At 39.2% G+C, this 26,382-nt stretch overlaps 1 protein-coding gene across 1 annotated transcript; it reads left to right on the forward strand.

Moving 5' to 3' along the window:
• Nucleotides 1-26: 26 nt before the first annotated feature.
• Nucleotides 27-26,128, forward strand: LOC145483968 (ral GTPase-activating protein subunit alpha-2-like). The gene is made up of 41 exons (XM_081462556.1): nt 27-226; nt 336-446; nt 710-759; nt 984-1,041; nt 2,082-2,125; nt 2,258-2,513; nt 2,918-3,039; nt 3,616-3,754; nt 4,107-4,444; nt 4,985-5,056; nt 5,614-5,877; nt 6,337-6,410; nt 6,719-6,830; nt 7,530-7,652; nt 8,337-8,769; nt 9,047-9,628; nt 10,458-10,744; nt 11,109-11,207; nt 11,732-11,893; nt 12,483-12,608; nt 13,257-13,391; nt 14,116-14,174; nt 14,257-14,365; nt 14,618-14,728; nt 15,242-15,310; nt 15,565-15,681; nt 16,004-16,196; nt 16,923-16,990; nt 17,567-17,716; nt 18,187-18,240; nt 18,393-18,546; nt 19,161-19,297; nt 19,987-20,168; nt 20,589-20,696; nt 21,197-21,268; nt 21,651-21,774; nt 21,879-22,037; nt 22,485-22,643; nt 23,387-23,514; nt 23,980-24,251; nt 24,866-26,128. The coding sequence occupies exons 1-41, from the start codon at nt 118-120 to the stop codon at nt 25,042-25,044; spliced, it is 6,300 nt and encodes a 2,099-aa protein (XP_081318682.1). The 5' UTR covers nt 27-117; the 3' UTR covers nt 25,045-26,128.
• Nucleotides 26,129-26,382: the final 254 nt, after the last annotated feature.

Raw genomic sequence — 26,382 nt, forward strand, 5'->3', positions numbered from 1 at the left:
GCGCAGACTTGCAACCATCTGGAAGTGGAATGAACATGGCTGCCGCGTCATGAATGAACTTCGAGAGATTATTGGCGATAGTTTCTCCAATTTCATCTCGATGTGTGGGACACAAATATGTTCCATAACAGGAGAGCCCATCCGGACATCAAGAAAACTACGCACAGATTCATAGATCCCAAAAAGGAAAGCCATAGTAGGCTGCGGGCACTGCGAACTCTGTTAGGTACGTGCAACCTTGCACTGCAGTGCAAACCTGTTTTGAAAATGAAGACAGCTTGCGATCTGCATGCAGCGAGCTATTTAGCTGATTAGCCTTTGCATTTCTCCCTCAGATTACTTTGACTCGTCCGACTCCAGGATATTTTTCCAAAGCCATTATTCGGAGATTTTCTACGTATTTCACGATGTGTTCTCCATGGTTGAAGCAAATCTCAAGACGAAAGGTCAGTGTTTGAAATAAACTTCACCAGCCTGACAGTGGCCATTTGCACGGATATTGGACACAGTGATACTGTGGTGTGGCACAGGAGTGCTAATTTCAGTTCTGTTGTTGTTGGGATCGCCTTTTTCAAGATATAACTGATGATATATTTTAGGACACTGAGTGATGTAGTTTTACACCCCTAATGCTGATCGCAGCGAATGTTTTAATGCCATCTATGTAACCTTATATTTTCCCGTTTACCACTATGTTTATTTTTCCTAGGCCACAAGTCCCAAAGAGAAGACCTCGATTCGGTTCTCTTCATCTTAGAGGTAAGAAATAAACCCTTTTTAACCGTGTTGAAAATCCTTTGTTGATATTTTCCAACGCGGTTTGGACCGCAGTGTTAATTAACAGTCTCTAAGAGCGGCCACCAAGGTTATGTTACATGTAAACGATGATTCTAAATGCGAACTTGATGAGCGATCAATTGACAGTAGTTTTGCTTTGTCTGAAAAATAATGAAATTGTTTACGTTGTATCTTTCACTGAACAGAAAATATTGCTATATCTGCCCGAGCTAGTCCACAAGAGATGGCAGTTCCACAGCTTAGGTACGTAATCCCTCGGTTGTTTTACATCTACATCTACTTGTAATATCAATTTTAAAATTCATTAGATATTTTAATTGTAACGGGTCTCTCTGCACATGGATATTAAGATAGAATTAACTGTGAAATTTTCATGGCTACCTTCTGGATAAAATTGTTTTTTAAAATTATTAAATGTTCTTTTACATTATATTTTGTTCAAATTCCTCTAATTATTGCAGAGCTCATGATTGCAACAGCTTCCTGTTGTGAAAAATTTATATCTCACATTAGGATTTTTAAATGATTATAAATGTATAAATGTTATATGACAGAGGTACAGTGTATATTTAATTATGACATTTTTTATGATAAATTTGTCGGAGATTTTATATTTTTTAGGCTTAATTTATTCTTGAGAAAAAATTGCATCTATAGGCTGTCATTAATTAAGGGCTGTAACCCAATTTAACGCCTGTTATGGCTGAGTATGTATGAGTGAAATTAAATTGTCTGTAGTTGAAATAATTCACCCACAAAGTAACAAGTTTGCTACAGGTGTGGAGAGCAAGGGTACAGGTGACTTAAAACTTAATGACAGCCCTGAAAGCTGTTTAAATTATATTGGAGCCTTTGTCATCAGCTGCAACAAAATTACAAACTTGGAATTGACAACACCATTTTGTTGATAGCTAAGACAGGTTTCACTTTGGTTTGAAAATCTTCTAAATTTTTAAATGAGGAGAGTCTACACAGAAATGTTTCATTGTTTGTACCCCTTGACAGACTGTTATCTAGCCTTATCAGTAACTATCTCGGTGTCTTGTTGTCTAAGCTTGAATGACTGAAGACTCACTCAAGCATTAAATTTAGACACCTACATTAACTTGGAGTAGCCTGCATTTTTAGCGAAAGTAAAATTAAAAATGGACCGAGGCTTCAGACAATAACTCTCCACACTTGTAATAAAATTATTGTTATACTGTTATTGTTGTCGAAGAGGAATGACCGGTATCTGTCATGTTGCTGAAGAATTATTTTTGCCCCATTGAATTCTTGTACAGGGAGGATAATGCGAAAGCTTCTACATCACGGAAATGCAATTAAGGTGAGGAGTAGTAATCCTTTAAATCTTTATAAATCTAGTTTTTAAGTTAACAGTTGCATATTTAACTACAATTCTTTTTGTTCTTGTTTGATTAAATTACCATTAATACTTAGTCTGTTTTCTCCGCTGTAGCTGCGACGTGAGGGTGCTCGGCTGTTCATGCTATGGTTCCAAGTGTTACAGGACAACGCGGATGAGTTCTGCCAACTTGTCTATGCATGTTTGATTCCTGGTTTTCCAAATCCTGTTGAAAAAATTGACTGGAGTAAGAGTAAGCTGTCTAAAGCTAGTGCTGAGGAAATATGTTTATCTATCAGTGGCACTGGATCAAGAGATCAATTTTTGTCTTCCAGCAACATGCACTTGTCTTCTGATAGGGAAAGTGAAGGTTGGTTTTTATTTTTTTTTTAAATGGGAAAACAAATAATTAGTTTTCTGTGCTTGAGGTTTTGAGGTACTACAATGTTTATTAGTACCTGAAACAATCGGTTTGCTGTATAGGGTCTGAGAGTCTATCACCACCATACATAGACCAGTTACTGTAATTAATTAATTAATTAATTAATTAATTAGATTATGTATTAATTATTTATATGTTTTTATTTATTGATACTGTACCTTTTTATTCAGACCGCTAAATGCCATCACCTCTTAGTTCTTAAATACATGTTAGTATAATAAATTTAGACTCGGATCACAATGTGTAATTCTGGAAATGAAAGTGAAGGAACCAATTATGAGGAACTGTGTGCAAACCTACAAGTAACCAGTAATGATTATTTTATTTTCTAGACTGGTGCTTACAAGATGATGTTGGACCAATCTTCCCAGCAAATCCAAATGAAAGAATTCCAGTTCCAGAATCATTGACAAAGTTCTTCCTGGACAGAGTCCTGGATTGTATGAGTACTCAGGTACAAGTGTACAGCAACAATGTATTTTGCTTTCGTGACTTGAATAGCTTGCTGAATACATTGCACAATATCTTAAGGCTGTGGTCTAAGAAAAATTTAGCAGAGCCCAAAGGTTCCTAACCATGAAATCCTGGCTGCCTAGCACTTCAGCTTAATACAAAAAAGTGAGTTTTTCAGTCACCCAAAGTCAAAAGTTAGTTACCTGTAGCACATGGGCACTTCTAGTGCACAGCCCTGATCTTACTGACTGGTATCTTCAATCTTTTGTGATTTTCCACAAAATAAGGAATTTCATGTCGGCATGATTGCCTTTTTATGACAATTTCTTCTCATTTTGAGCTTTCTCTACACACTCCCTGTGTTTGAATGTAACATATTAATTCAGTGAGTCAGAAAAAGTGTCATCCTTAATCAAAAATGTTTCTTTACTTTTCAATGGGCGATTTTAATTTTTTAAACAATTTTTAATAATTTTAATAATGTGCAGTGGGAGAGGTATGGATATTTTCTGGAACTACACAATGCAGCTTCAAATCTATTTCTGATCAATATTCATTTTGTGTCTTTTTTCTGTAGCTTGTCCTTGTTGAGTGGACAGATAAGAGAAAGAGGGAATATGCTTTCTACTTCTTATTTGAAAGCTTCAAAAAGTTCTATCTGCCGTACATCTTCCAAGACTGGAATCCATCAAAATTACTATATCAGTCCACCCCCGGTGAGTGCATGCTTAGATGGTTTACTTTAGAATCTATTCCAGGCGCACACTGAAACTACAATTCTGAGAATTTTAGTGGAAAAGTAAAATAATAACAAACACCAACAAAATGCCTCTTGCTCCTTGTAGTTAACTATTTAAATTTATTTTTAACTAAATTTAAGGCAGAATTGATTGGCTTTTGTAGAAAGGTGATCTTGAATAATTTGTAGGATGAGCGCTTTGGAAGTTTGACTGTACCTCTGAAAAGATCAAGCATTGGTTTTGGGCCTTTTTGAGATATATCCTGTAGAAACATTTTTTAATGTCTATTTTGGGATTTCATCACTGTGGTCAAATTATTAATTTGCAGTTGCCCAGGTTCCGCGCAGTAAATCCAAAGCAGGAGACACTGAATTGGACACACGGATGAACAGTGCCAGGGAATCTGTCCTGAGATGGTTTGTTGCCTTCACAGTCAGGTTCAGGAGAAGTGACAGCACCTCAGAATCATCCAATGTCAATCAATCTGTTGTGTCAATATCTTCAACAGAAGGTAGCGAGCCACCTTCCCCAGGACCAGCAAGTGACCACAACAGGTTTAGTCCAGCTCGCAACAAAGAGTACTTACAAGATGCTAGTGAAGTGATCAGAAAGGTTTTGTACTCCACCAGGTCAAACATACGGCTTCTTCATGAGGTTTTTCGTCAGGTATGAAAGAAAAACTACACACAAATGTGTGGATGCGTAAGGCAAAAATTTGGTAACTTAGTCATTACTCTAATGTATCATGGTAGGTGGAGTGCCAGTGTTGGAAATCGAAAATGGGCAAGAAGTTTTCTTTTGTTTTTGTCCTGACATAAAGAAATTTGACAAGAACGAAAGCTAAACTATAACTTGCGATGAAACAACCAGGTTGAGATCAGTTTGCGTGCACAAATGAAACATCACATCGCAATTCACATTACACATGACAACTGATGGTGAATTTTAATTAGAGGTTGTCAACGTGCTGTAAGGGGTTTATTGAGATTCAAAAATATTGTTTCTCTCTATCTTAAAAAGTAAAAAAGCTTTTTTTCCATTCTTTTTGCAAAATCTTTATCTCAGTCTTCCCAATTTGAACAGCAAAAAAAAGATTTTTCATATTTTTCGTAAAAATTTACCTACCATGATACCTTAAGGTGACGTTGTATGATTATTTGAAATTTAATTTAATTTTTTTTTTTTTTTTGATGTACTTTTCTACAGGGATTTCTTCTTCCACCCAAACATTTAAGCACTATCAGACAGGTGCTGCTGGTCTATCATGAGTGGCTGAGGGTGAGTAATATTGCAGTCCGTGGTTGTTCTACAATGATAAACTATGTTTCTTTTTTCAAACACTAGGGCAACCCGTTAGATTATGCTGTCATAAATATAATTTACACCTGCAGAATGCAGAAGTTCAACACTTTGACCTTAAAAAACTACTCTGATCCACCTCAAAACTACAATTCCAGCTCATTGTTGATGGTTTCTATGCATAGGTCTATGTAACCATGCCTGTACACTCTATGACACTTGAATTTCATAAGTTCTTTTCCACCTTAGCACCAGGGCTGTCATTAAGTTTTGAATCACCTGTAACCTTGATCTTCACTCTTGTAACAAGCTTGTTACCTTTTGAGTGAATTTTATCAACTATAGGCAAGTTCAATCATCACATCAAGGGTCCATCAAACATACTGAACTCAGCCATAGCAGGTGTTAGGGGTTTCGGTCCTTATTGACAGTCCTGAGCACTACACTTACAGCTCTGAAACCATGTCTCTGTCAAAACTACATTCTTACTACTGTTAATTAATGACATAAGTTTGCTTTTACTATTGGTTTGCTAGAATCCTGAGAGACCTGTGTTCATGCAAGAACCTGATCAAGATGCATTTTCCTCCTTGGATGTCGTAGACACAAACAACTACAGTCCTCAAAGTCCCATCAGAACTTTGTCGTATTCTTACGCTGTAGATAAAGAAAGAGAGAAAGTTTTCCGTCTGCCACATGAGGATGTGAGAGCTGGTCTCCAGGCAAATCTGAGGTTTTTTATTTTACATTCAGCTGCTGTGTTCCTTGTGGAAGACGATACGTCATGTTTGGACAAACAGGTTTGCCTAGATACATGAATGATTTTCATTAAGACAATAATAATAATATTATTGTGTGGTGCAGTTCAAACAAAGTGTCACAGAAGCCTATGTTCTTGGCTTCAGTTGGCCAAATACAACATTGTAGAGTAGGCAAAACACAGACATGGTTTTTCACATTTGCGCATTTTAAAGAGCAGATACAAACATGTGGGCACATTTTTCTTCTGTATGTTTTTGATATTTACATGCACTTTCATATCCATAACATTGACAGTGTTATTCCATCTCCAGTAATTGATTAAGCATGCAGTTTTTGTAATTTAAGTTGTTAAGGAATGTTATGTGACTACATGTATAGTGTAGGGACTTTCACCCTACAGTGTCAGTGTAGTTCATTTTGCAATCATACAATGTTTGACTTTTGTTAGATTAATATTTTTAACTGGTCTTTTGCTTTCTGTGTTCTCTACTACCCAGGTTGATGTCTGCAAACGAGTCATCCATCTGTTCCGCAGTGTCGTGTTAGAAGTTCCAATGGAACCAAGCACTTGGTAGAGCATTCTTACACCTTTCAAGCACTTATTTACACACCTACTGCACATGGAGATCTCTGTTTAGTGTGTCCTGCCTAACAATGTACATGTACATGTATGACAAGCACAGTTCAACCAATGCTTGACCATAGATTTGAGTTTCTTACTAATGAATTACCTTCCAGATTCAAGCTTCTGCATTCTTGAACTATTTTGATCCTCATTTTCCAGATCTTACCAATAACTTGCATTTTAGATTTACAAAAATATTGTTATGAATTCTTGATTCTTACCATTGACTGGTTTTTTTTCTTGTTTGTCAACAGGGAGCAGATGTTAGAAGCCATCCTTGAAGCATCAAGACATCTGTTAGTACCTGAAATGTCACAGAACAAAGCTGGTTTGATAGCTAGACAAGTAGCAGGAAGCTTACTCCAGGTTGGCCCAGATGTGTCTTGTAATAATTATATCAAACTTCTCAAACTCATTAATAATTCATCAAGTTAAGAACAAAGGAAATCATGACCGTTGCGGTGTTTCGATATTTGATCTTAATTAGCGTAGATTTTTACGATTTCATTTCTCCGTTTTCTCCTTAGCTTTATTCTTGATTAAGAAGATATATCAAACACTTCCAAACACCTTGAAGTTCATTAAAAATACTTCGCTGCATGTCATATTTTTTAATTCTCTTCTCGGCGTTTGGAAATGTGGTCAAACACGGCCTTTCGTGTTTGATATATTGTATGAATTTGACCATATTTCCAAACACGGAGAAGGCAGTTGAAAATGCTATGCACAGTGGAGTATTTTTGGTGAACTTTGAGATGTTTGGAAATTTGGTGAAATGCTATAATTTCAAGTTTTGATAATATTTATTATGTTATTGGTCAAAACTAAATTAACGAGAAAAGTAAGAAATAAAATCATAAAATTCTATACTAAGTTAAAAGTCTAATATCTAAACCCCGGTCAGAGCTAAGATTTCCTTTGATGAATTATTAATCAGCTTATTAATTAATTCAGTGCAAACTGTACAGTCATGTAATTGTTTGCATTGCGTTTTTGTAGCTCCTCTGTTTATTAAATACATGTAGACTGACTTAAATTGATTGTTTATTCTTTTCCACCCACTAGACTCTCTTTGTAACATGGATTCGGGCAAACCTTAAAGTGAATGTCCCGATCTCATTGTGGGACAAGTGTTTAGAAGTTATGTCATCATCAACTCACTGGCGGGAAGTCATCTCTGAGTGGAGTGTACGTAGTTACAGTGTGTTTGCTAAACCATTAAATTTTATGGTTATGACAATGATAACAAAAAAAACACACTATTTTTAGGCCCAGTTCAGATGCTGTGCTTCTGCCGTGTTGAACTAAAATCAGGAATTAAGTTCGACAGTAGTGCAACAGAAGCTCAGCATCTGGATCAAACTTTTGAATTAAGTTCCCACGGGGAGCTAGGAGGAGAATTGTTACAAGACTTCAGTAAATCCTGAATTTGGTACAACTTGGCACGATGTGTGAATCAGAGTTGTGTTTCTGCTATGCTACAGTCAGACCTAATTGCAATTAAATTTGGCAGGGCAGAAGCACGACGTTTGAACTGGGTCTTTTTCTCAATAATAACATGCAGATGACATAATTCATAACTGCTGGTTTTCCATGTTTAGTAGAAATCAATAATGCATTACTTGCTTAAGATCTGTCACAAGTTGTCAGAATTTGACCCAGAATAAAGTTCAAAATATGCTTAAGCCTCTCTTCACTCAGGATTATAAACTATTAGATTATAATTTTGAGAGGGCAGTGTCTTACCAAAGAACACAACTCTTTGGCCCTGGCAAAGTTTGAATCCACACCCATCAATTCAAATCCGTTGGGCTACAGCACGTCCCACAAAGGTCGCTAAAGAACACCCCTTCTGCGTTCCCATTTGTACAGGTAACTATGGAAACATTAACTAGAGTCATGGCAAGAACTGTGTATGGACTAGACATGGCAGATCTTCCTCTAGAAAGACTTACAGAACAGAAACGTAAAAGACGACCTCATGTGCAACAGGAGCGAGCGCAGTTTAACAAGGCATCCTTCTCCCGGTGGAGTCGGATGGAAAAACCAAACGTTCCGAAACAAGTTATGTTGCCAGAAGATAAAATTGCTGAAAGTGAAAAATCTGATACACCAGCGTTGCAACAAGTACAAAAGCCATCTGCATTGACAAGACAGGAAGGTGTTCAATTGCTGTCTAGTAGTTCTCCTAAAAACCAGCCAAAGGTGCCATCAAATGCAAGCAGTGTTTCCTTTTCCACAAGTACATCAGGTGATCACGAGGCTCCCTTGAGAAGCGTTGCATCATCTCCCACTGTCGCTGCAGGTTTGTTGCCTTGAGTATTGTTGTTGTCTGTTGCAATTGATGGAAGTTGATTTTGTGATCTACTTTGTACTTGCACTCATAGCGTGGATGTCCACTGAATTGCATTGTGCATTGTTGCTGCACATGATTTTTGCATCATTAGTCAATTGTCTTCTTATGCAATACACTCTGAGCTTGGAGAAGGTAATTGGGTTAGAAAATGTGTGACAAAAGTATTAACATATTGCTTGCAAAACATCTTTGTAAATTTGTTAAGATATGATGCTACTTTCTGCAGGTTCAGTAACAGCCAAAGAATCTGAGACTGCTGGCCAGCTCTCAAAAGATGCAGTGCGTAAAGACAGCAAGGAAAGTAGCCATGAAGAACAGAGGGTGACTTTCTCATTGGCGAGTGACACAGATAGTTTGGACAGCCTTGACATGCAATCAAAGGCTGATCAGGACACTGAGGTGCATGCTAATGAGGAATCTGATAAACCAGTTGATGCAACTGATGTGGGACTGTTTTCACAACGGATGAACCGCTTAAGTAGTAGTGACAGTTATTTGTCAAGCCAAGACAATGTGAAATCGTGGTATGGTAGCAGTCTTGACTTTGATGTCAGCTCGTGTTCCAAGTACCCCGGTTCTGAATCACCCAAGTTACTTGACAAGATTAATGAATCAAGTCTTGAGTCTAAACTGGAGGAATTGCACCTAGGTCAAGTTAATCACCGATCTATGAAAAGAACTTCAACTCCATCTCATGAGGTCAGGTTGGAGCAAGGGGAGGTAGGCAATGTGGAACCCCTGTCGCCAGTGAAAGAGGAGTTTAATCATGATATGGGAGGCCGGTCCTCTCCGGAATCATCTGGAAGAGGTTTGTATGTTTGGAGCTTGTGATTTAATTCTGTCCTTATTATTAAACTCAATTCAGGACATGGGGTGCTTATTAAAATATTAATTTTGGTAGCTGAAGGGCGATGGATGTTTGGGACACTTGTTTTTGTTTTCCTGCCTTGACATCTCTGAAGTGTTGAAACTTCAAACCATGAACTTGCTTAAATTTGCCCTAAAGGATTAAACAAACAAAACAAACCGTTTTCAAGTCATGTGTAAAGTTAATTCAGTACACTACGCCCGTACATGTAGGCTGCTTATTGGAGGGCATTAAGTAGAAAAGGAACCTTTGTTGAAATAAGGGGGCTTGCTTAATGTAGAATTGTTTAGGAGCATATAATTAGAGGAAGGCCACTTACATACGTATATTGAACAAGGGTGTTATTAAAGCCCCGTTCACACTATGCCAGAGTAATTTGAAAATGCACCTTTGTTTGTACGTTTAGGCCTACTGTCCACACTAATCCATCACGAAAATGGAGACTTTTGAAAACGCTCTTCAAACTTGAGGAATTTGAAAACGCCGGCTTTGCGCTCAGTGTGGACGGAAGACATTTTGAAAACAGAGCTTTTTGATCGAAATGGTGATGTTACGATAATCACGTGATTTTCCTGCCCGAGTTATCCTCAAACGCAAATCCAAAATGACTAGTGATTGTTGTGTTTTCAATTTTCTCCAGCGTAGTGTGAACGGAAAACAGAGTAAAAACGCCGTTTTCAAATTTCTTTGGTGTGTTGTGGACAGGTCCAAAGATCAAATCTTTACAATATCGTATTTACGTTAAAAGCCTTGTTTGTTGCCATTTCAGAAACTCCTGACGACCTGGAAGCAGGGTCAAGAAGTCCATCCCCTGAGGCGCACCTAGAGGAGCCCCATGGGGAGCTTCTTGATGATGACTTCGTGGAGGAGGATCCTCATGAAGAAGACACTAGTGTAGTGGCCGGAGGTTATAGGGAAGGGTGGGGCCCTGTGGCGGCAGTTGTCTTGTGGCGCAGAGTGCTGGGAATTCTGGGCAATGTGAATAAGATCAAAGACCCTGCCATCCATGCTAAAGTGCTGGAGTGTCTTACGTCAATCTGGAACATGCTGGCAAAGGTAATGTTTACATTGAACTTCATTTTATCAATCTCATTTAAAATTTTCATTTAAGTTTTTAGGCGGTAATTTTCACGTTTATGGTTAAAGTTACGCTATAAAATTTTTCAATGTTATTATTTATTATTGTTCAAGAAAATGAAGGAAAAACAGGAGAAAGCAATGGTCAAAATAACTCCCTATACATATCAACAGCAACATTTCTCTCATTAAATTTAAGGTGGCCCTCAACCCGTTTCAACATTTTTTTTGACAATTAGATTTAGTGTGTACATGTACGTATTTCATCGGTTGAAAAAGAGAAACCGTCACTGGGTACTAGTAATTCTTTTGACTTATATTTATACATTGTATTGCACTTTAGATCCGATTAAATCAAGGCATCTCAGTGGATAACAAGTCAACTCCACCCATTCCTGTTTTGCTTCCTCCTCTGCAGCACATGGCCACGTGGGTGTTTGAGGTGTGTATCGTAAAAAGCCACTATGTTGTAACTGCAGACCTGACTCAGCCCTGTAACACAGCTGTAATTTTTTTTCTTGAGGTACTTTTAGGCACCTCAAGGGAGGGTGCTTATTCGAGATAGGGCGCTTGCTGCTTTTTTGAGAAACAACCGAATGTCAAAACAAAACTTTAATACGGTATTTGTTAAAAAAAAAGAAACAATAACAGAAACTGTAACAGTAACAAATGTACGGTGAATGAGTAAGAAAAAAATATATAAGAATATTGGAATATGTGCGCTCAATAGAATAGGAGCGCTTATTGGAATAGGGGCCCCCTATTAATAAAAACACTTTCGAAGGGGGGCGCTTATTCGAGAGGGTGGCTTATTGGAAGGAGGGCGCTAAATAGAATGATTTCGGTAGTTACAACTGAACGCAATTTTTTGCAATATTTGCCAGTGTCTACATGTATGTGCCTTGAGCTGTAATATAACCCTTATATGCATGTGGCTAATATGGAGATCTTTTTTCCTTTATTTAGGCTGCTTCCTTGTCCATTAATAATGAATTTAAAAGTGGTCGTCTTCTTGCTTACAAACTGATGTGTGCCATGACAGTTTGCCGTCAAGATCTACCACTCACACAGGAGTACTTGACACACTTCTACCGTCTGATGCACATTGGACTCACAGGAACTGATCAGGTAAGTTCACTCTGGATAATTTGGACAAACGGTCATTTGGAAAACGTCTTGTAATTACATTAAGGAAGTGAATGCACAGTAACAGCTTTTTTATTTTGAGCAATAGGGCACTTTCTCCGTGTTTACATAGCCTCATCTAAACACGAGGGAGGTTCGGAGAATTCGAGACGCATAACTTTTGTAAATTTTCCCAACCCACAAAGTGTTTAGATCAGGCTATGTAAACACGGAAAAAGTGCACTATTGCTTTTATAAATAGTTCTCAAAAATACGTGCGAATCTAAAATGCCACAACCGTGTTTTCATACTCTCATCTAAACACCCCCATCGACCAATGAGCGCGCGTGTAGTATCTCAGTTATTTTATAAACTCACATAAAAACCTTCATCTTGTGTTTTTAAGGATATTATAAGTGCCATTGCTAGTAAGCTACTGCCTGCACATATTGAGCCGAGTTTAACGAACTGTCACACACGTTTCCCTTGTGTTTTTAAGGATGATATTAGTGTCATCACTAGTAAGCTATTAGCTGTGCACATTGAGCTGAGTTTAACGAATTGTCACACGTGTTTCCCTCGTGTTTTTAAGGATATTATAAGTGCCATTGTTAGTCGCTGTGCACATTTCTTCTCTGTGATGCTGCCAAGTTCCAGTCTTTTGATCCTTGACTTCATTCAGGCAACTAATGGGGTTATTATCAGTCAGAACATGGAGGTGAGAATTTCTCTTACGCTTTGGTAATACACATGAGATTTTGTAACATTATTTAGACTCCGTCCACACTACGCCGGAGGAATTTGAAAACGGAGGTTTCACTCTGAAAACGCGTCAAATGTTTTCCGTCCACACTACGCCGGAGGAATTTGAAAACGGAGGTTTCACTCTAAAAACGCGTCAAATGTTTTCCGTCCACACTACGCCGGAGGAATTTGAAAACGGAGGCTTCACTCTGAAAACGCATCAAATGTTTTCCGTCCGCACTACACCGCGGAAATTTAAATACGCAACAATCACCGGTCATTTTGGATTTGTGTTTGAGGAAAACTCGGTCAGTGAAATAACACGATTATTGTGATGCCATCGTTTTCGAAAAGTTCCGTTTTCAAAATGTCTTCCGTCCACACGGAAACGATAAGTCGGCGTTTTCAAATTCCTCCGCTTTGAAGTTGAGCGTTTTCGAAAAGCTCCGTTTTCCTGACGGATTAGTGTGGACGGAAGGCCAAATCGTAGAAATAAAGCTGCATTTTCAAACTTCTCCGGCTTACTGTGGACGCTACCCTAGTGGTGCACCTTTTCATCCAAGAAGAATGGATATAGTAATACTGACAATATGATATAAGGCTCTGGCTTTTACCTTCACAGCTTCCAAGAGAAGAGGCAGTCACCTTGATTGGATCACTGTTGTGTTTTCCAAACAATGTTCCTAACATGCCTCTTCACCAGCCTGGACATCAAACCAATGAGTATCAACACAAGAGCACGGGTAAAGACATCAAGGTTTGTACGTAGCAGCTCTTAGGTACATTTGTGGCATAAGGCAACGGCCTGTGTGACTTGCCTCGCAATTTAAAGGCAGTAAACGTTGTAATTCAAGTTTCATAAACGTCGCTTAGTGTTACCATGCAATGCCAAAAGCTGTTCTAGCATTGTCGAAATCACTGCGAAGAGAAGAACACCAGAGACTCGGTGCAATGCTTACTGTAACACAAATGTTGCGAGATAGAGTGTATTACTATATGCAAGTTCATACACAGCGTGATTCTTCACAAAAGTTCAAGTCAAGTAAGAAAATATGCCGTAATTTATGTCGTCTGCTAATCAAAAAGAGATCTATTTGCACAGTAAACTTTGTTACCCAAGTCCAAATTGGTTGAAAACCCTGTCTTTGAATACGTTAAAATTCCCGAATTCCATAAGACTGACAGTACACGTAGTTCTTTTGCGTCCTCGTTTTCCTCGTCAGCTTCTTTCATAGTTGTGTACATACTGTAGATTCTGTGAAATCGTACGGTCCTGACTCCATTTATTGGTTATTGACAATGCAGAATGCAACTGACAGCGTAGCGCATTTACAAATGGATTTGAAGTGAAATCTGAATGTAGCTTTTCCTGTGTAGTTCTTTCGCCATTGTTTAATATAATTGTGGTTTATCATCTGTGTAGAGCATTAGTTGTTTATTAAAAAAAACAAACTGATACGAATTCTCTTTGCTCCCGTTAGGATAAACTTGTTGGTTCCTTGTTACGTGCCTCAAAATTAGACCCGTCGTGTTCTGCAAGGTTTGTAACAACTTCAGCTCTAGGATAACCTTGTTCTCAACCACTGGACTCACAGTGACTTTTTAAATGTATCTTTTTTCAGGTGTACAGCCCTGAACGCTCTGGGTGTGTTCATAGTTGAAGAGCTCATTCACTGTCAAGGACATCCCAAAGTACATGACTGCATTTGTGTTCTTTTGGCCTCCATCACTGTAAGTATCGATGTGCATGCGACAGTAATGTGACAGCCCGTGTGACTTACATGGTGTGGGAAGTGACGATTTTATGTTGTTTTGTGCATGAGCTTGTAACAATTATCACTGGCAAGTTTCTCCAAATGAACTGTAGTTGATTTTCTTAACCGTATTTTGGCTGTACTAATATGTGGTTTTCGAGCAGAAAACTGTAGCAACTTGATTCTAGTTGAGAAAGCTAAATTAACTGAAAGTTTCTTGGCTTTGTAGTTTCATAACAGATCCGTTTGTCACGTGGCCTGTGACGTCATTCATCTTCTATCTGAGTATTACAAGGAACTCTGCGTGTTTGACAAAGACCTTCCTCTCAAGATTGTGGAGGTTTGTTCGTTTTGTTCTGTTCTCTGTTAGTTTCCTTTGTTCTTGCTGTTATTTTAAAAAGTGTTGCTTTTTGCCGGTTTTTCAGCTAAAGTGCTCAGTCACGGCATTTTGAGTTATTTTGGCCACGTACGAAATCAGTTATCTTTAAACAACGGGAAACATGAAAATGGTATTTTACTGAGATAGAAAAACACCAAAGAGGTAATAATAAACCATAAAGGAACAAGGATGGTTAAGGATGGAGAAGATTAACACGGATTGCAAACGACGAACCTGATACATTTAATCTAAACTTTTCAATATATGCAAACCGTGACGTAGCTCTTTTAACATAGTCACTCTTTTCAGTTACTTTTGAATCAGTCACAGACTTTAAGTTCCCTAGAATAGGTATCTCGCTGTGATCAGCTTTGTTAATGTCGTCCATATCGTTGGCTGAGTAAATACTGATGTAGTTTAAGCATGTAGCTGTTATATTGAATGAAGTTTGCTTGGTGTTTCTGTACTTGACAGGTTCTTTGTCACGCCGTTGTAAATCTGTTACCAGGAGGAGAATCAGCTCACATCCAAGAACAAAATAAAGTAAGAACAGATGTGTTGTAGTCAAATAGTAATCCGTCTTTATTGTACAATGCGAGCTTCTTTCCCAGTGTGTTAATTGCAAGAAACACTCTATCACATTCTGCTAAGCCGAGCTGTCGATTGTAAAAGTCGTTTTCCCTAATATCATCCAGTTTTTGGAACTGATGTAACATTTTTGTTCTTTCCAGTAAGAGTATTTGTACTTTGAATTGTTAAACCTCATTTCTCTATGCTTTGGTTTTTCTTTTTTTCAGGTTTTAGCCTCTGTCCTCATGTGCCTGCTAGATTGGCTGATGGTAATACCTGTTTCGAAGTTGTTGTCAAAGACAAACGAAGACGAGAATGTCAGCATACTCGCAAGAGTGTTCCAGGTAAAGATCCATCCATTGAGAGACTGAGAGAAGTGCGCTATTCTTACCCGCTCAGGACTGGGCCCGAAAAATTCTCACCATGACGTAGATCCATGTACCGTCTCTGACTGGTTACTAATTACGCGCGAAAATTCAAAACCGATCTGCAGCCAATCAGAGGCTGTACAGGGATCTCTTTACAACTTCGTCATCAGTTTAGCCGAGAAGAGTCAGAAAACGCTGGAGCGAGGAAAGAACTAAACGAGCAAAGAGAGATGAGTGTGCCTTAGATTATCCAGTCACTAATTCACTGTTGTTTTTGTAATCTGTTTTGCCTGGTCAGGTGTTGAAGATGGCTGCATCAAACAAGGGACCCAAGAAAAGAACCAAACAGCTGAACATATCTACCATTATCAGTGGTGACGGTCGGCCCATCAGATTAGGACGGCTGCAGGAAGGCGACAGAATGTCAAGCACTGTACCCGGCAGCCCTGTTGAGACTCAGCCAGACAGTGGAGAAGATGGTAGTATAGCTGGTAGGTAATAAGCGATTATTCCACGAGCGCGCGTTGGATATTTACAGGTTAACGCACTCAGCGGGTGAATTATCGGGATTTACCTGCACGAGTTCACTGAACGAGAAATTTCAATACCGCACGAGGCTTTGCCGAGTGCGGTATTGAAAATTTCGAGTTCATTGTTAGTGAACGAGTACAGGTAAATCCCGATAATTCACGAGCAATGATTGCGTTAACATTTTTATTATCCAAATTGAATACACTGCGCAAAGAAACACTACACTGAAACCACTATATTCGAGTCAGCCGAATCCATGGTGTAATGACAGTGGTGTGTTGAATTTACACCACGGCCATTACACCACGATAATGACGTCAAGGTGGTTGTCTCTTTACAACAGAATTACCCCTAACCCTACTCCCTTACCTTGCTTAACGTTTCTTTTGAATCGTTTGTCATGCGTTTTGTTGCCTCTGTTTGTCACGAGACGTATTCTGCAAGCCAAGTTGAATCTTTCAGTTTGAACCTTTCTTTCTTGCATTGTGCCCCATTTTACAAATTGGCCCTGACTTCAAATTGTCTTCAAATGAACTAATTTTACATCGGAGGGGAATACATTACCGGGAGTGGTACATTAACTGTAAGAAATGTGAAGAGGTCATCGGGTGGTATTTTTAGAGGCAATGCATTTAATATGAACAGAACTTCAAATTAAGTTACTCTGTTGTTATTCTCATTCTTAGATCCAGGCGGACAAGACACATTTGACTTTCCACCCAGGTCGGATTCTGTGGAGTTAACAGCACGAGCAGTAAGTGGTGTTTACCGTAACCAAATCAACAATTAGCTAATCAGAAGCCGTGTCTACTTGTGCTCCGGGCTCGTTATCGAAACATCAGCTTTCCAAATTGGCCACGGCGGTTAATTTACGTTGATCAAACGAGGATTAGTTTATTTGAACGCCTGTGGAAATTTATTTCGCGTCTGCCTCCAGTAAGAAGCTCAATTACTAGGGCGACAAAACCCTAAGGCATTAAGATGCAATCACTGGATTCTGTGCGCATGACCAAAGAAGGCTCTAACGTGCTGTAGAGGAACACCATAAGGAAACTACGACAAGACTACATTTTAACGTTATTGCTCTCTATCTGCGTCATTACTACAGTGGTACCCCGTTAATCCGGTCATCAACGGGTCACGAAAATCTAGCCGTGTTAGAGGACTTCTTTACATTAGAAAATGACTGACTGAGTTTTTGTTTGAGCCAGAATAAAGAGGCCGTAATAACGAGGTGACCGTATAAACTGGGTGACCGTAAGGCAGGGTTCCAGTGACCATACTTGTTCGTTGCTTAGGGGCATATTTGTTCCTGTTCTTGTTTGTTTAGGTTTTGATGCATATGGTGAACCACATGGGCCACTATCCACTGGGAGCTGGTCCGTCCAGAGTAGACAGTTTAATTAGTGAACATGAAGATAACCCGGATGTAGAAGCTGACGAGCTGTCGTCTTGTATCTTCAGTGCTCCTAATGTACAGGTTCGTTTGTGAGGTGTCGCAGTAGATTTTCTTTCCATGCAGTTAAATATGTTTGAGTCCTACGTTTTTTCGTGTTTACCGTGGCTTCACTGTTGTTGTTTCTGTAAGGCTGAACATTGAGGCAGTCATCCTAGTCTGGTAAAGCGTAATTCTTATCTCTAGGGGTCAATCTTTACTCCCAAAGCTTTGAAATAATTTTCGACGAATCTCAATGACAGCTAATAACGAGAGAAGCTTTGTCCTTAATCTTGACTTTTTTTCCTATATCATTTATTTTACTTATATTATGAATTCTGCATTTTCCGGTCATTATTCAATAACGTTTACACGTAAATATGTCTTCTTTTGTCTCAAAAAGACCACGTCTTCTTTGACCTTCTTAAATATAGGTGGGTATTTTGACGGTGATACATTAAATTTACATCTCGTCTAGTGTGAATATAACGTTTTTTTTGTATCGTTTGTTTCAGTTTTTCGTGTTAAACGACAGCGTATTGATATCATTGGTTGAATTGTCACTGGAGGTAAGGTTCCGTTTCACACGGGTTTTGAAAATAACTGGTTGTGGCTCAGTAAGGAATTTTCACGTGCATGTGAAAACCAGTTAGAATCCCAACACATTTCTCTGACTCTGGAAAACTGCGGGATGTGTTGTAATGTGTGTGGTGTTTTCTAGGACTCGCCTGACTCAGTGGTGAACCAAGTTCCTGCGAGTACCGCAGCCACTCAATGTCGCGTGATCACGCGTGACATGACGGGAAAAAATGTCTGGGACTACACTTTATTACATGGGTCTTGCTCAACGGAAACGGAAAATTACCAGCATAGTGGTAGGTCACTGCGTTGTTCAATACTTTATCCATGATCTATCGATCGTTCGTTCGTTCGTTCGTTTGTTTCTTCGTTTCTTCGTTTCTTCGTTTCTTCGTTTCTTCGTTTCTTCGTTTCTTCGTTTCTTCGTTTCTTCGTTTCTTCGTTTCTTCGTTTCTTCGTTTCTTCGTTTCTTCGCTTCTTCGCTACTTCGTTACTTCGTTTCTTCGTTTCTTCGTTCGTTCGTCCCTTTGTTTGTTCGTTCGTTCGTTCATTCGTTCGTTCGTTTGTTCGTTCGTCCGTTTGTTTGTTTGTTTGTTCGTTCGTTCGTTCGTTCGTTTGTTCGTTATTTCGTTCCTTTTGTTCGCTCGCTCGTTTGTTCGCTTGTTCATTCGTTTACTCGTTTTTTCGTCCACTCGTTCGCTCCCACCTTCCCCTCGTGACTCGTTCGTTTGTTTATTCTTCCATACATACATACATACATAAACTTTATTTAAGCTCGAATTTCAGAGTAGCTTGACAAGCTAATATTTTCGAGAACAAAATATTTGATAACGAAAACTTTGCCGTGTGTATATAACAGAGTATGACTGCTTCTTATGTAGAACTGACTTACTGATAATTTTATCCAAAGGAACGACGGCCGACTTAATTGATGGCATTCTTAATCAAGAACATCGAAGCCATACAGGATTTCAAAATGCATCATCACACCCGCTCGTTAAATTCAAGAAGACTTCAACACCAGTCGCTGAAGATAGACTTGATGATGTGAGTTTCACATTATGGTGCTTGTAAAATATGGACTACGCTACTTTTTGTTTGTAAATTATGCTCCTGTTTGGGGGTAAATTTCAAAAAAAATGTAATTGAGATTTCTCGTGTTTTTCTACTTTTGTTATAAGTTTCCTTTCATTTGAGGGTTTTAGGTTTCTTTCTTGTTTTTGGAGCTTATTTTATATGCTGCAAAAAGTCCCTTATTGTATGGTGAGAAAGCCCTTTCATAGTTTGTTCACGAACTCTCTATTTTGTCTCGAGTTCGTTGTGGTCGCAAGCTTAGCAAAATATTAACCCGGCGCGTGGGATATGAACGAGCCAAAAGGCAAGGGGGTGGGGCTGGGGAAACACAAAAATAGTTCATATTAAACGGTCAGTGGTACAAGCTGCGCGAAAAAATTAAAAAAAAAACCCTTTAATTCCGAGTTCTTGCACCGGAAGTCGAACCTAGGTTCACGTTTAAGCTAGTTATATCATAATATGGTTTGCAGGAAAGGGTCGCTGTACACAAGGTCACGGAGATTCTACTTTTACTGAGTGAACCCAGAAACATTTTTCCGAGTATTATATTTTCATCAAGCTTCACATAAACAATCATGTCTTTCCAAATAATCAGCAGTGATTCTCTCTTTTGCCGCCCTATGTGTTTGCTACACTCATTTGAATGTTTTTTGTTCTCGCAGCTCCTTTGTAGCATTGGAGCGTCCAGCCAAGAATGTCTATTGTACCCAGACCACTCTCTGAATGAGCCTGGCCCCTCCCCTGAGAGTTTGTTAAGTGACATGGAGTTTGACGTCATAGACTCTGTCCTTGAGCAGAACACCAGCGAGAGGAAACGAGTGGAAAACGACATAACGGATCCCAGGTTTGATTCAAAGTTTCATTGAAACTACTCAAGTTTGGTTTTCTGTTTCTGTCGTTTAAAGGCAAAGTAGTCTACCAGTGACATCACTAAACAATTAACCCTTGAAGTGAAACCGTGGAAGCTAGTGTACAAAAACCGCGGGAAAATATGTAGGCGTTCGGAGGAAAGCGCGGGAAAACATGTGACTTGCACCAAGCGCGGGAAGGCCTGTTGCTTGTGTTAACTGCGAAAGCTGCAGTAAGTGTAAAGCGCGGGAAACATCCAATGTAACTAGGAAATAAAGGGGCGGGTAATTTAAGTAACCTGATAATCAGGGGGTCGCACTTACGTGACACTTTTTCAGTAAAGTGGACACAGTGAGAGAGTATTTGAGTTTTTATTATGTCACGCAACTGTATTGTCACTCGACTTCTTCTCCAGCCTGTCGTCGCTGGCATCCAGTCCTCCCCCTTATGAAGTGCCTCAGTCGCCATTCCAGTTGTGCCGGTTTGTAGTTAGTCAAACCGGAATGATGACCTGGGAGAAAAGGTGAGAGAAACTTTGGCGACGTTTAACCAGTAGTTGATGGTGATAATTTCCCAGCCACTTCCGATAATTTTCGTCCACCATGATCTGTTTCTGTGAAGGCTCGGTGGCCTCATGGTTAGTGCGCTCGTCTCCGGATCGATCGATCCGGATTCGAGTCCTGGCCGGGGACATTGTGTTGTGTTCTTGGGCAAGACACTTTACTCTCACAGTGTCTCTCTCCACCCAGGTGTATAAATGAGTACCGGCAAATTTTAATGAGGGGGTAACCCTGTAATGGACTAGCATCCCATCCAGGTGGGAGTAGAAATAATCTTAGTCACTTCTTGCTACAGAAGTCGGTATAAGCGCCGGCCTGATGGGCCACTTGGCGTGTATGCCGACTAAAATTGTTTTCATTTTATGGATGCTAAATTGTTTTGTTATAGCGGCTGCGACTGCTTTTGGACTGGGGATTTGAGCACTGCTTAAAAGATGTACTCACGATTTTCTTTTGTTCACAGAACCAAAATTGATCTGTTGAAGAAGACTGACCGTTTCTTGCGAGAGTTGAAGAACCTGGACAACAGACGGTGGTATGTCGACATTATTACACTGTTATCAGAATTAGAGTTACACCTGAAAAAATCACTAAGCTTAATATTCAGACTGGTCTTGCAAGCAGCGATATTAGCCAATCACAGTTCAAAGCAAAAGCGTGTTAAATAGAAAGCGCGGGAAAACATGTGACCGTCCGTAAACGCGGGAAAATTTGCAACCGGTCGAAAACGCGGGAAAACTTGTAACCGATGGAAGGCGCGAGAAAACATGAAAGCGGTGGGAAGCGCAGGGAATACTTGTAACTAATGAAAAGCGCGGGAAAAATGAAGCTGGTTTTAATTGCGAGAAATGGGTAGTTGGTCGAAAGCGCGGGAAAGCAGTGTCACTGTAGTAATTATGGTTTCTCATTTCCTCCAGTCGCGAGACGCACAAAATAGCTTTGGTGTACGTTGCCCAGGGTCAAGAAGACAAGACTTCAATCATGTCCAACTGTGTGGGCAGTGAGGAATATGAACGCTTTGTCGCAGGTCTGGCGTGGGAGGTAAGAAAATGCTGTAAAGGGTTTGTTTGGCCAATCACTGTGCACGTTAGAACAAGTAGTTTTCACTATAGCCAATCAAAACGCGTGTTTTTTACACCTACCAGGTGGACTTGTCCAAACACACTGGATTTCTGGGTGGACTGGAGAGGAATCTGTCAACTGGTACCACGGCCCCGTACTACTGTACATCTACTACTGAAGTGATGTTTCATGTATCTACCAGGATGCCTTTGCCTTCTGATAACACGGAATTCAACAGAAAGGTCAGCTGATAATGTCTACCTCTCTACTTATAGTTTTTATTGGCTGCTTAAAGCAGAAGGCACGAAAAACGTCCATCAAATATATTCTGACTACAGCTCAACACGAGCAGATCTCGTTGCATCAAGTGTAGAAGGTTTTCCCTCCTTGTTATGGACCACTATTTCATGTTAGAAGAGCTCAGTCACGGTATTTTGGCCACGTTCAAAATTACCTTTAAATTGAAGGAAAACCTGAAAATGGTAGTGCACTAGGATAGAAAAACGCCAAAGAGATAATAATAATAAACCATAAAGGAACAAAGATGGTTAAGGATGGAGAAGATTAACACGGATTACAAACGACGAACTTGAACATTAAGGCTTAACTTTTCAAGATGCGCAAACAGGCAATGCTTGAACGTGCCAGAAAAATAAACTAAGACATGGGTGCATTCTGTCTTGTTGTAGGTTCGTCATATTGGTAATGATGAGGTTCACATTGTGTGGTCCGAACACTATCGGGATTACAGACATGGTATCGTCAACACTGACTTTGCTCATGTCATGATCATCATTTATCCTTTGAAGAATCAATTGTTTAGAATACAAATCATCAAGAAGCCCAAGGTAAGGAAGCAAATGATATTTGGAGCTGTAGTTAAACAAGGTTGCAAGATCTTTCAAAGCCCCCAGATTCAGTAAAAAGTTGTCATAAGTTTTGATGTAATTGCAATGGAGACTTCTCAAACTCATTAATAATTCATCAAGATTAAACAAAGAAAATCATGACCGTGACGGTGTTTGGATATCTGATCTTAATTTGTATAGATTTTTAAGATTTTATTTTTCCATTTTCTCCTTAGTTTTAGTTTCGATTGAGAAGATATATCAAACACTCAAGACAGTGCTTGACCGCATTTCTATAAACCTCGAAGTCCGTTTCTCTTCTTGGTGTTTGGAAATGTGGTCGAACACGGTCTTTCGTGTTTGAAATATTACTTGAAAGCCGTCAGATTCAATAAAATAGAATATAAGAGTTGATATAGGTTCTGATGTAACAGTGATGTAGACTTGAAACATCCCTAATAGTGTGCGGTAACCGTTGCGATCTATGATTACACAAGTAGTGTAAATAAGTAACAGTAGTTTTTGCGGAAGTCCGAAAAAGGTACTTTAAGGCAAGCTTTGATGCCCATCCTTAAGTAGCTGGTATCTGAAGCCTCTAGGCGACGGGAAAATGTTTATTTATCGTCTTTAACGTGCAGCGTTTCTTCGCTGCGAGCAACGGAGGAGCCAGGAGTTTATAATAAGCTTTCGTTCAAATAAAACACGACTGCAAAGTAACGTTTGTTCTGTACTGTTTTTGTCAGGTGCCAATGTTTGGACCGTTGTTTGATGGAGCTCTAGTTGACAGAAAAGTCTTACCAGCCCTGGTTAGGGCGACAGCTATCAACGCTAGCCGAGCAAGTCGAGAACTTCTTCCTGTGTATGAGAGATAGTATCCTTAGTGAGCGTGAAATGAAACTGTTTTGTCTTCGTAAAGGGTTTTAAAAGAAATGTTTAACTTGTCATAACTTCGACTCCTTGCCGCTGTTTTGTAGCTTAAATTCAACCTCTGGGACTTTGTAATGGCATGATCCTCAGATTTTTATACCAAGTGTTTTAAATTGCAATCCATTTATATTATCCCAATGTGTTCCTGCAATTTCTCACGTTCTGTTCTAACATATAGAACATTATTGATGGCTGTCCTGTGATAGAAATATGTTATTTTTATTTGTAAAGTATTGAAACTTGTGTTCATTAGTTTAGTCCTCCGATTTCTTCTTTTTGCTAGAATGACAGTACTTTTTAGTCAGATTGGTTTAAAATTTTTACAAACAGCCAGCGAACAAGACCTCTCTCGCTTTCAGTAACTTTCCATCGCACCGTTATGTTGTATGATTCCTTCATAATCTGCTAGCTATGAAGAAAGAGCGGCTTGCATTGAACGAATCGTCAAGAATCATAAAGAACCCACAACTTACGAGGACTTCGCCTCGCTGGTCTTCTGTCCCGTACCGAAACCCCCGGGAAGTGAGCCGCCCACGCCGGTGTTGTCAGGCGGCGAACGCCATGAAATCTTGCGCGCGCAGATGGCCCCTACAGCTAGTTTATCTGACAGTGAGAAGACATCCGCTCGTCATCGATCCAAAAGTGCCGTGACATCTCCAAGAATCTTAAGCAATAAACTAGGTGAGTATTTTTCCCAGAACGAGGTATTTCCTTAAAATTCAAAAATTTTAGATTATGCGGAAACGGTTTTCGTTCTCAAACGTGTGAACTGAAACTGTTGACGCACTAACACAAATTCAATAAAACGAAGCTGAAATGGTTGGTCCTAGTTGAACACTACGCGACAATTACTCCCAGACAGAACGACAAGCAGTCAGACAGTCAGACAGTCAGACAGACAGACAGACAGATAGCCTTTATTTAAGCACGATTATAATTTAAAGCTTGGAAGCTTGTGGGGTCGTGCATAATAAAATTAAAATTATATAAAAGTAAACTAAAGTTCTTTATTCTCATCACTTATTAGCTTAAAAATTATCTTGTAAGGAGAAGTTGATTATTCTTTTAAATTGAGGGTTATATATTATACTTTACAATCCGCTCAGTCGTTAAGCCGTTAGTCGTTAAATTCGTTCAATCTCTTGGAAATAGAAAACGAAGAAATGAATATCTTGTTGAACAAATCTCAGAATTTAGCTTAAACCAGTAAGGAGTATTGCTATACTGACATTGTGCTGTTCTGTTTTTTTTTGTTTTTTTTTGTTTTTTCTTTTTTCTTTTTTTTTTCGCTGCAGTCTTGGAGGAGGACATGTCGCCACTGACGTCTTCTCTTCCGGACGGTCTTGACAACATGGCGGGTTCACACTCGGCCACTGACGGGACAAACCCTCGACAGGACAAGAAGAGGCTCTCAATAAGATGGCGAAACAAACTGGCTGGCCAAAATGCCGCTGCCGCCGCAGACAGCGACTAAAATGACTTGCCGGAATCTATTTTATTGCGCTCTAATTTTGTCATTGAAATCAGGAAAATTTTAAGGAAAAATTTAAGGTATATATATATCTCTAGATAATATCGTGATGTTGGAACTCATTCTAAAGCAATGCCACTACTCTTGGGAGAAATTATGATTTGTTATTACTGACTTATAAGAAAATAATGTTATGAAGTGGACAAAAGGGTAAATATCATATTCATGCTTAATCTTCGCGCCGTGTTTTGTGCAGTTGTTAGCTTTTTCCAACCAGGACACTTGACGTGTCGTTGGCGGAAAAAGAAGCGATAACGATTTGCAAAACTAAAAACTTTAGGTCGCCTCTTGTTGCGGTGTTAAGTAATTTTTCATGTGTTTTTCTTAAGGTACTTTTGTGTTCTTAATTGTGGCAGTTGTTTTTTGAAGACAGAGCACATTAAACAATCTATCCTTGGCGCCAGAAAAATTAACCGAAATTTATGGCGTTTAGTATTGTCAACGCTTTGGGACTTAGTTCGCGTATCGACGTATTATAATTGTGCAACCCCTACGATTGTAGAAGGTAACGTAAGGTTACATAGACCAAAATATACCGTCAGGGATGCTGTGACGTTTGCAGAACTTATTCTGTCACAGCCCTCATCTAGGAGTAGAATTTAGAGAAATGCACTAATTTTCTCTGCTTGTCAGAAGTGAAATAAGTTTTTTTTTTGCAACATTTCTTGCAGCCTTGTGCGAAAATCGTAATTAGAACATTACTTTTTTTTTTCTCTAAATTCAAGTGTAATGTTACTATGCTCGGATTATTCTTTACACGAGCAACTTTGGTTTAAATGATCTTTCTTTTTTATAGAGCGAGAAGCATTGCAAGATTATTTTTAACAACCCGTGTATTGAGAAACTTTCCAGGGTCTGCTTTGTAATAATTAAGTTTCAATAGAGTGTTTATATTTTATAAGAGAGAATTGTATATACGACTATCGAACCGAATGATTCATTGGAAACATTCTCAAGTTTCTCCGTAAATTATTATTCCTGATGTAACTGGAAGTGCTTAAAAAAAATAAAATTACAGATGTAAGTATTTGCGAACTTCACTGATACCTTTCGGGTTATGAATGCATCTGCGACCCCAACCTTTGTGGGACTGCTTCGAGATGAACATAGCATAGCAATTTTTTCTTGGACAATTCTGTCCAAGGGGAAAGGGTGCAATGAAGTTAACCCTATGTGAAGCACCAACTCGTAAGACAGGGCCAGACCACAACACCGGGAACTCCGTGCCCTACTCTTTGCGATAAGTGTGTGGGTTCTTTAACGTCCCCTGCTAACCATGTA

This window comes from Orbicella franksi, chromosome 4, assembly GCF_964199315.1.
Source record: "Orbicella franksi chromosome 4, jaOrbFran1.1, whole genome shotgun sequence".
NCBI classification, from domain to species: Eukaryota; Metazoa; Cnidaria; class Anthozoa; order Scleractinia; family Merulinidae; genus Orbicella; species Orbicella franksi.

What these genes read in the sequence shown, in the direction of transcription:
- LOC145483968 (XM_081462556.1), top strand. Translation starts at nt 118, where the DNA reads ATGTTCCATAACAGGAGAGCCCATCCGGACATCAAGAAAACTACGCAC. An exon ending in ATGGCAGTTCCACAGCTTAG is followed by an intron (nt 1,042 to 2,081) that starts GTACGTAATCCC and finishes ATTCTTGTACAG; the next exon opens with GGAGGATAATGCGAAAGCTT. An exon ending in CTTCCTGTGTATGAGAGATA is followed by an intron (nt 23,515 to 23,979) that starts GTATCCTTAGTG and finishes ATAATCTGCTAG; the next exon opens with CTATGAAGAAAGAGCGGCTT.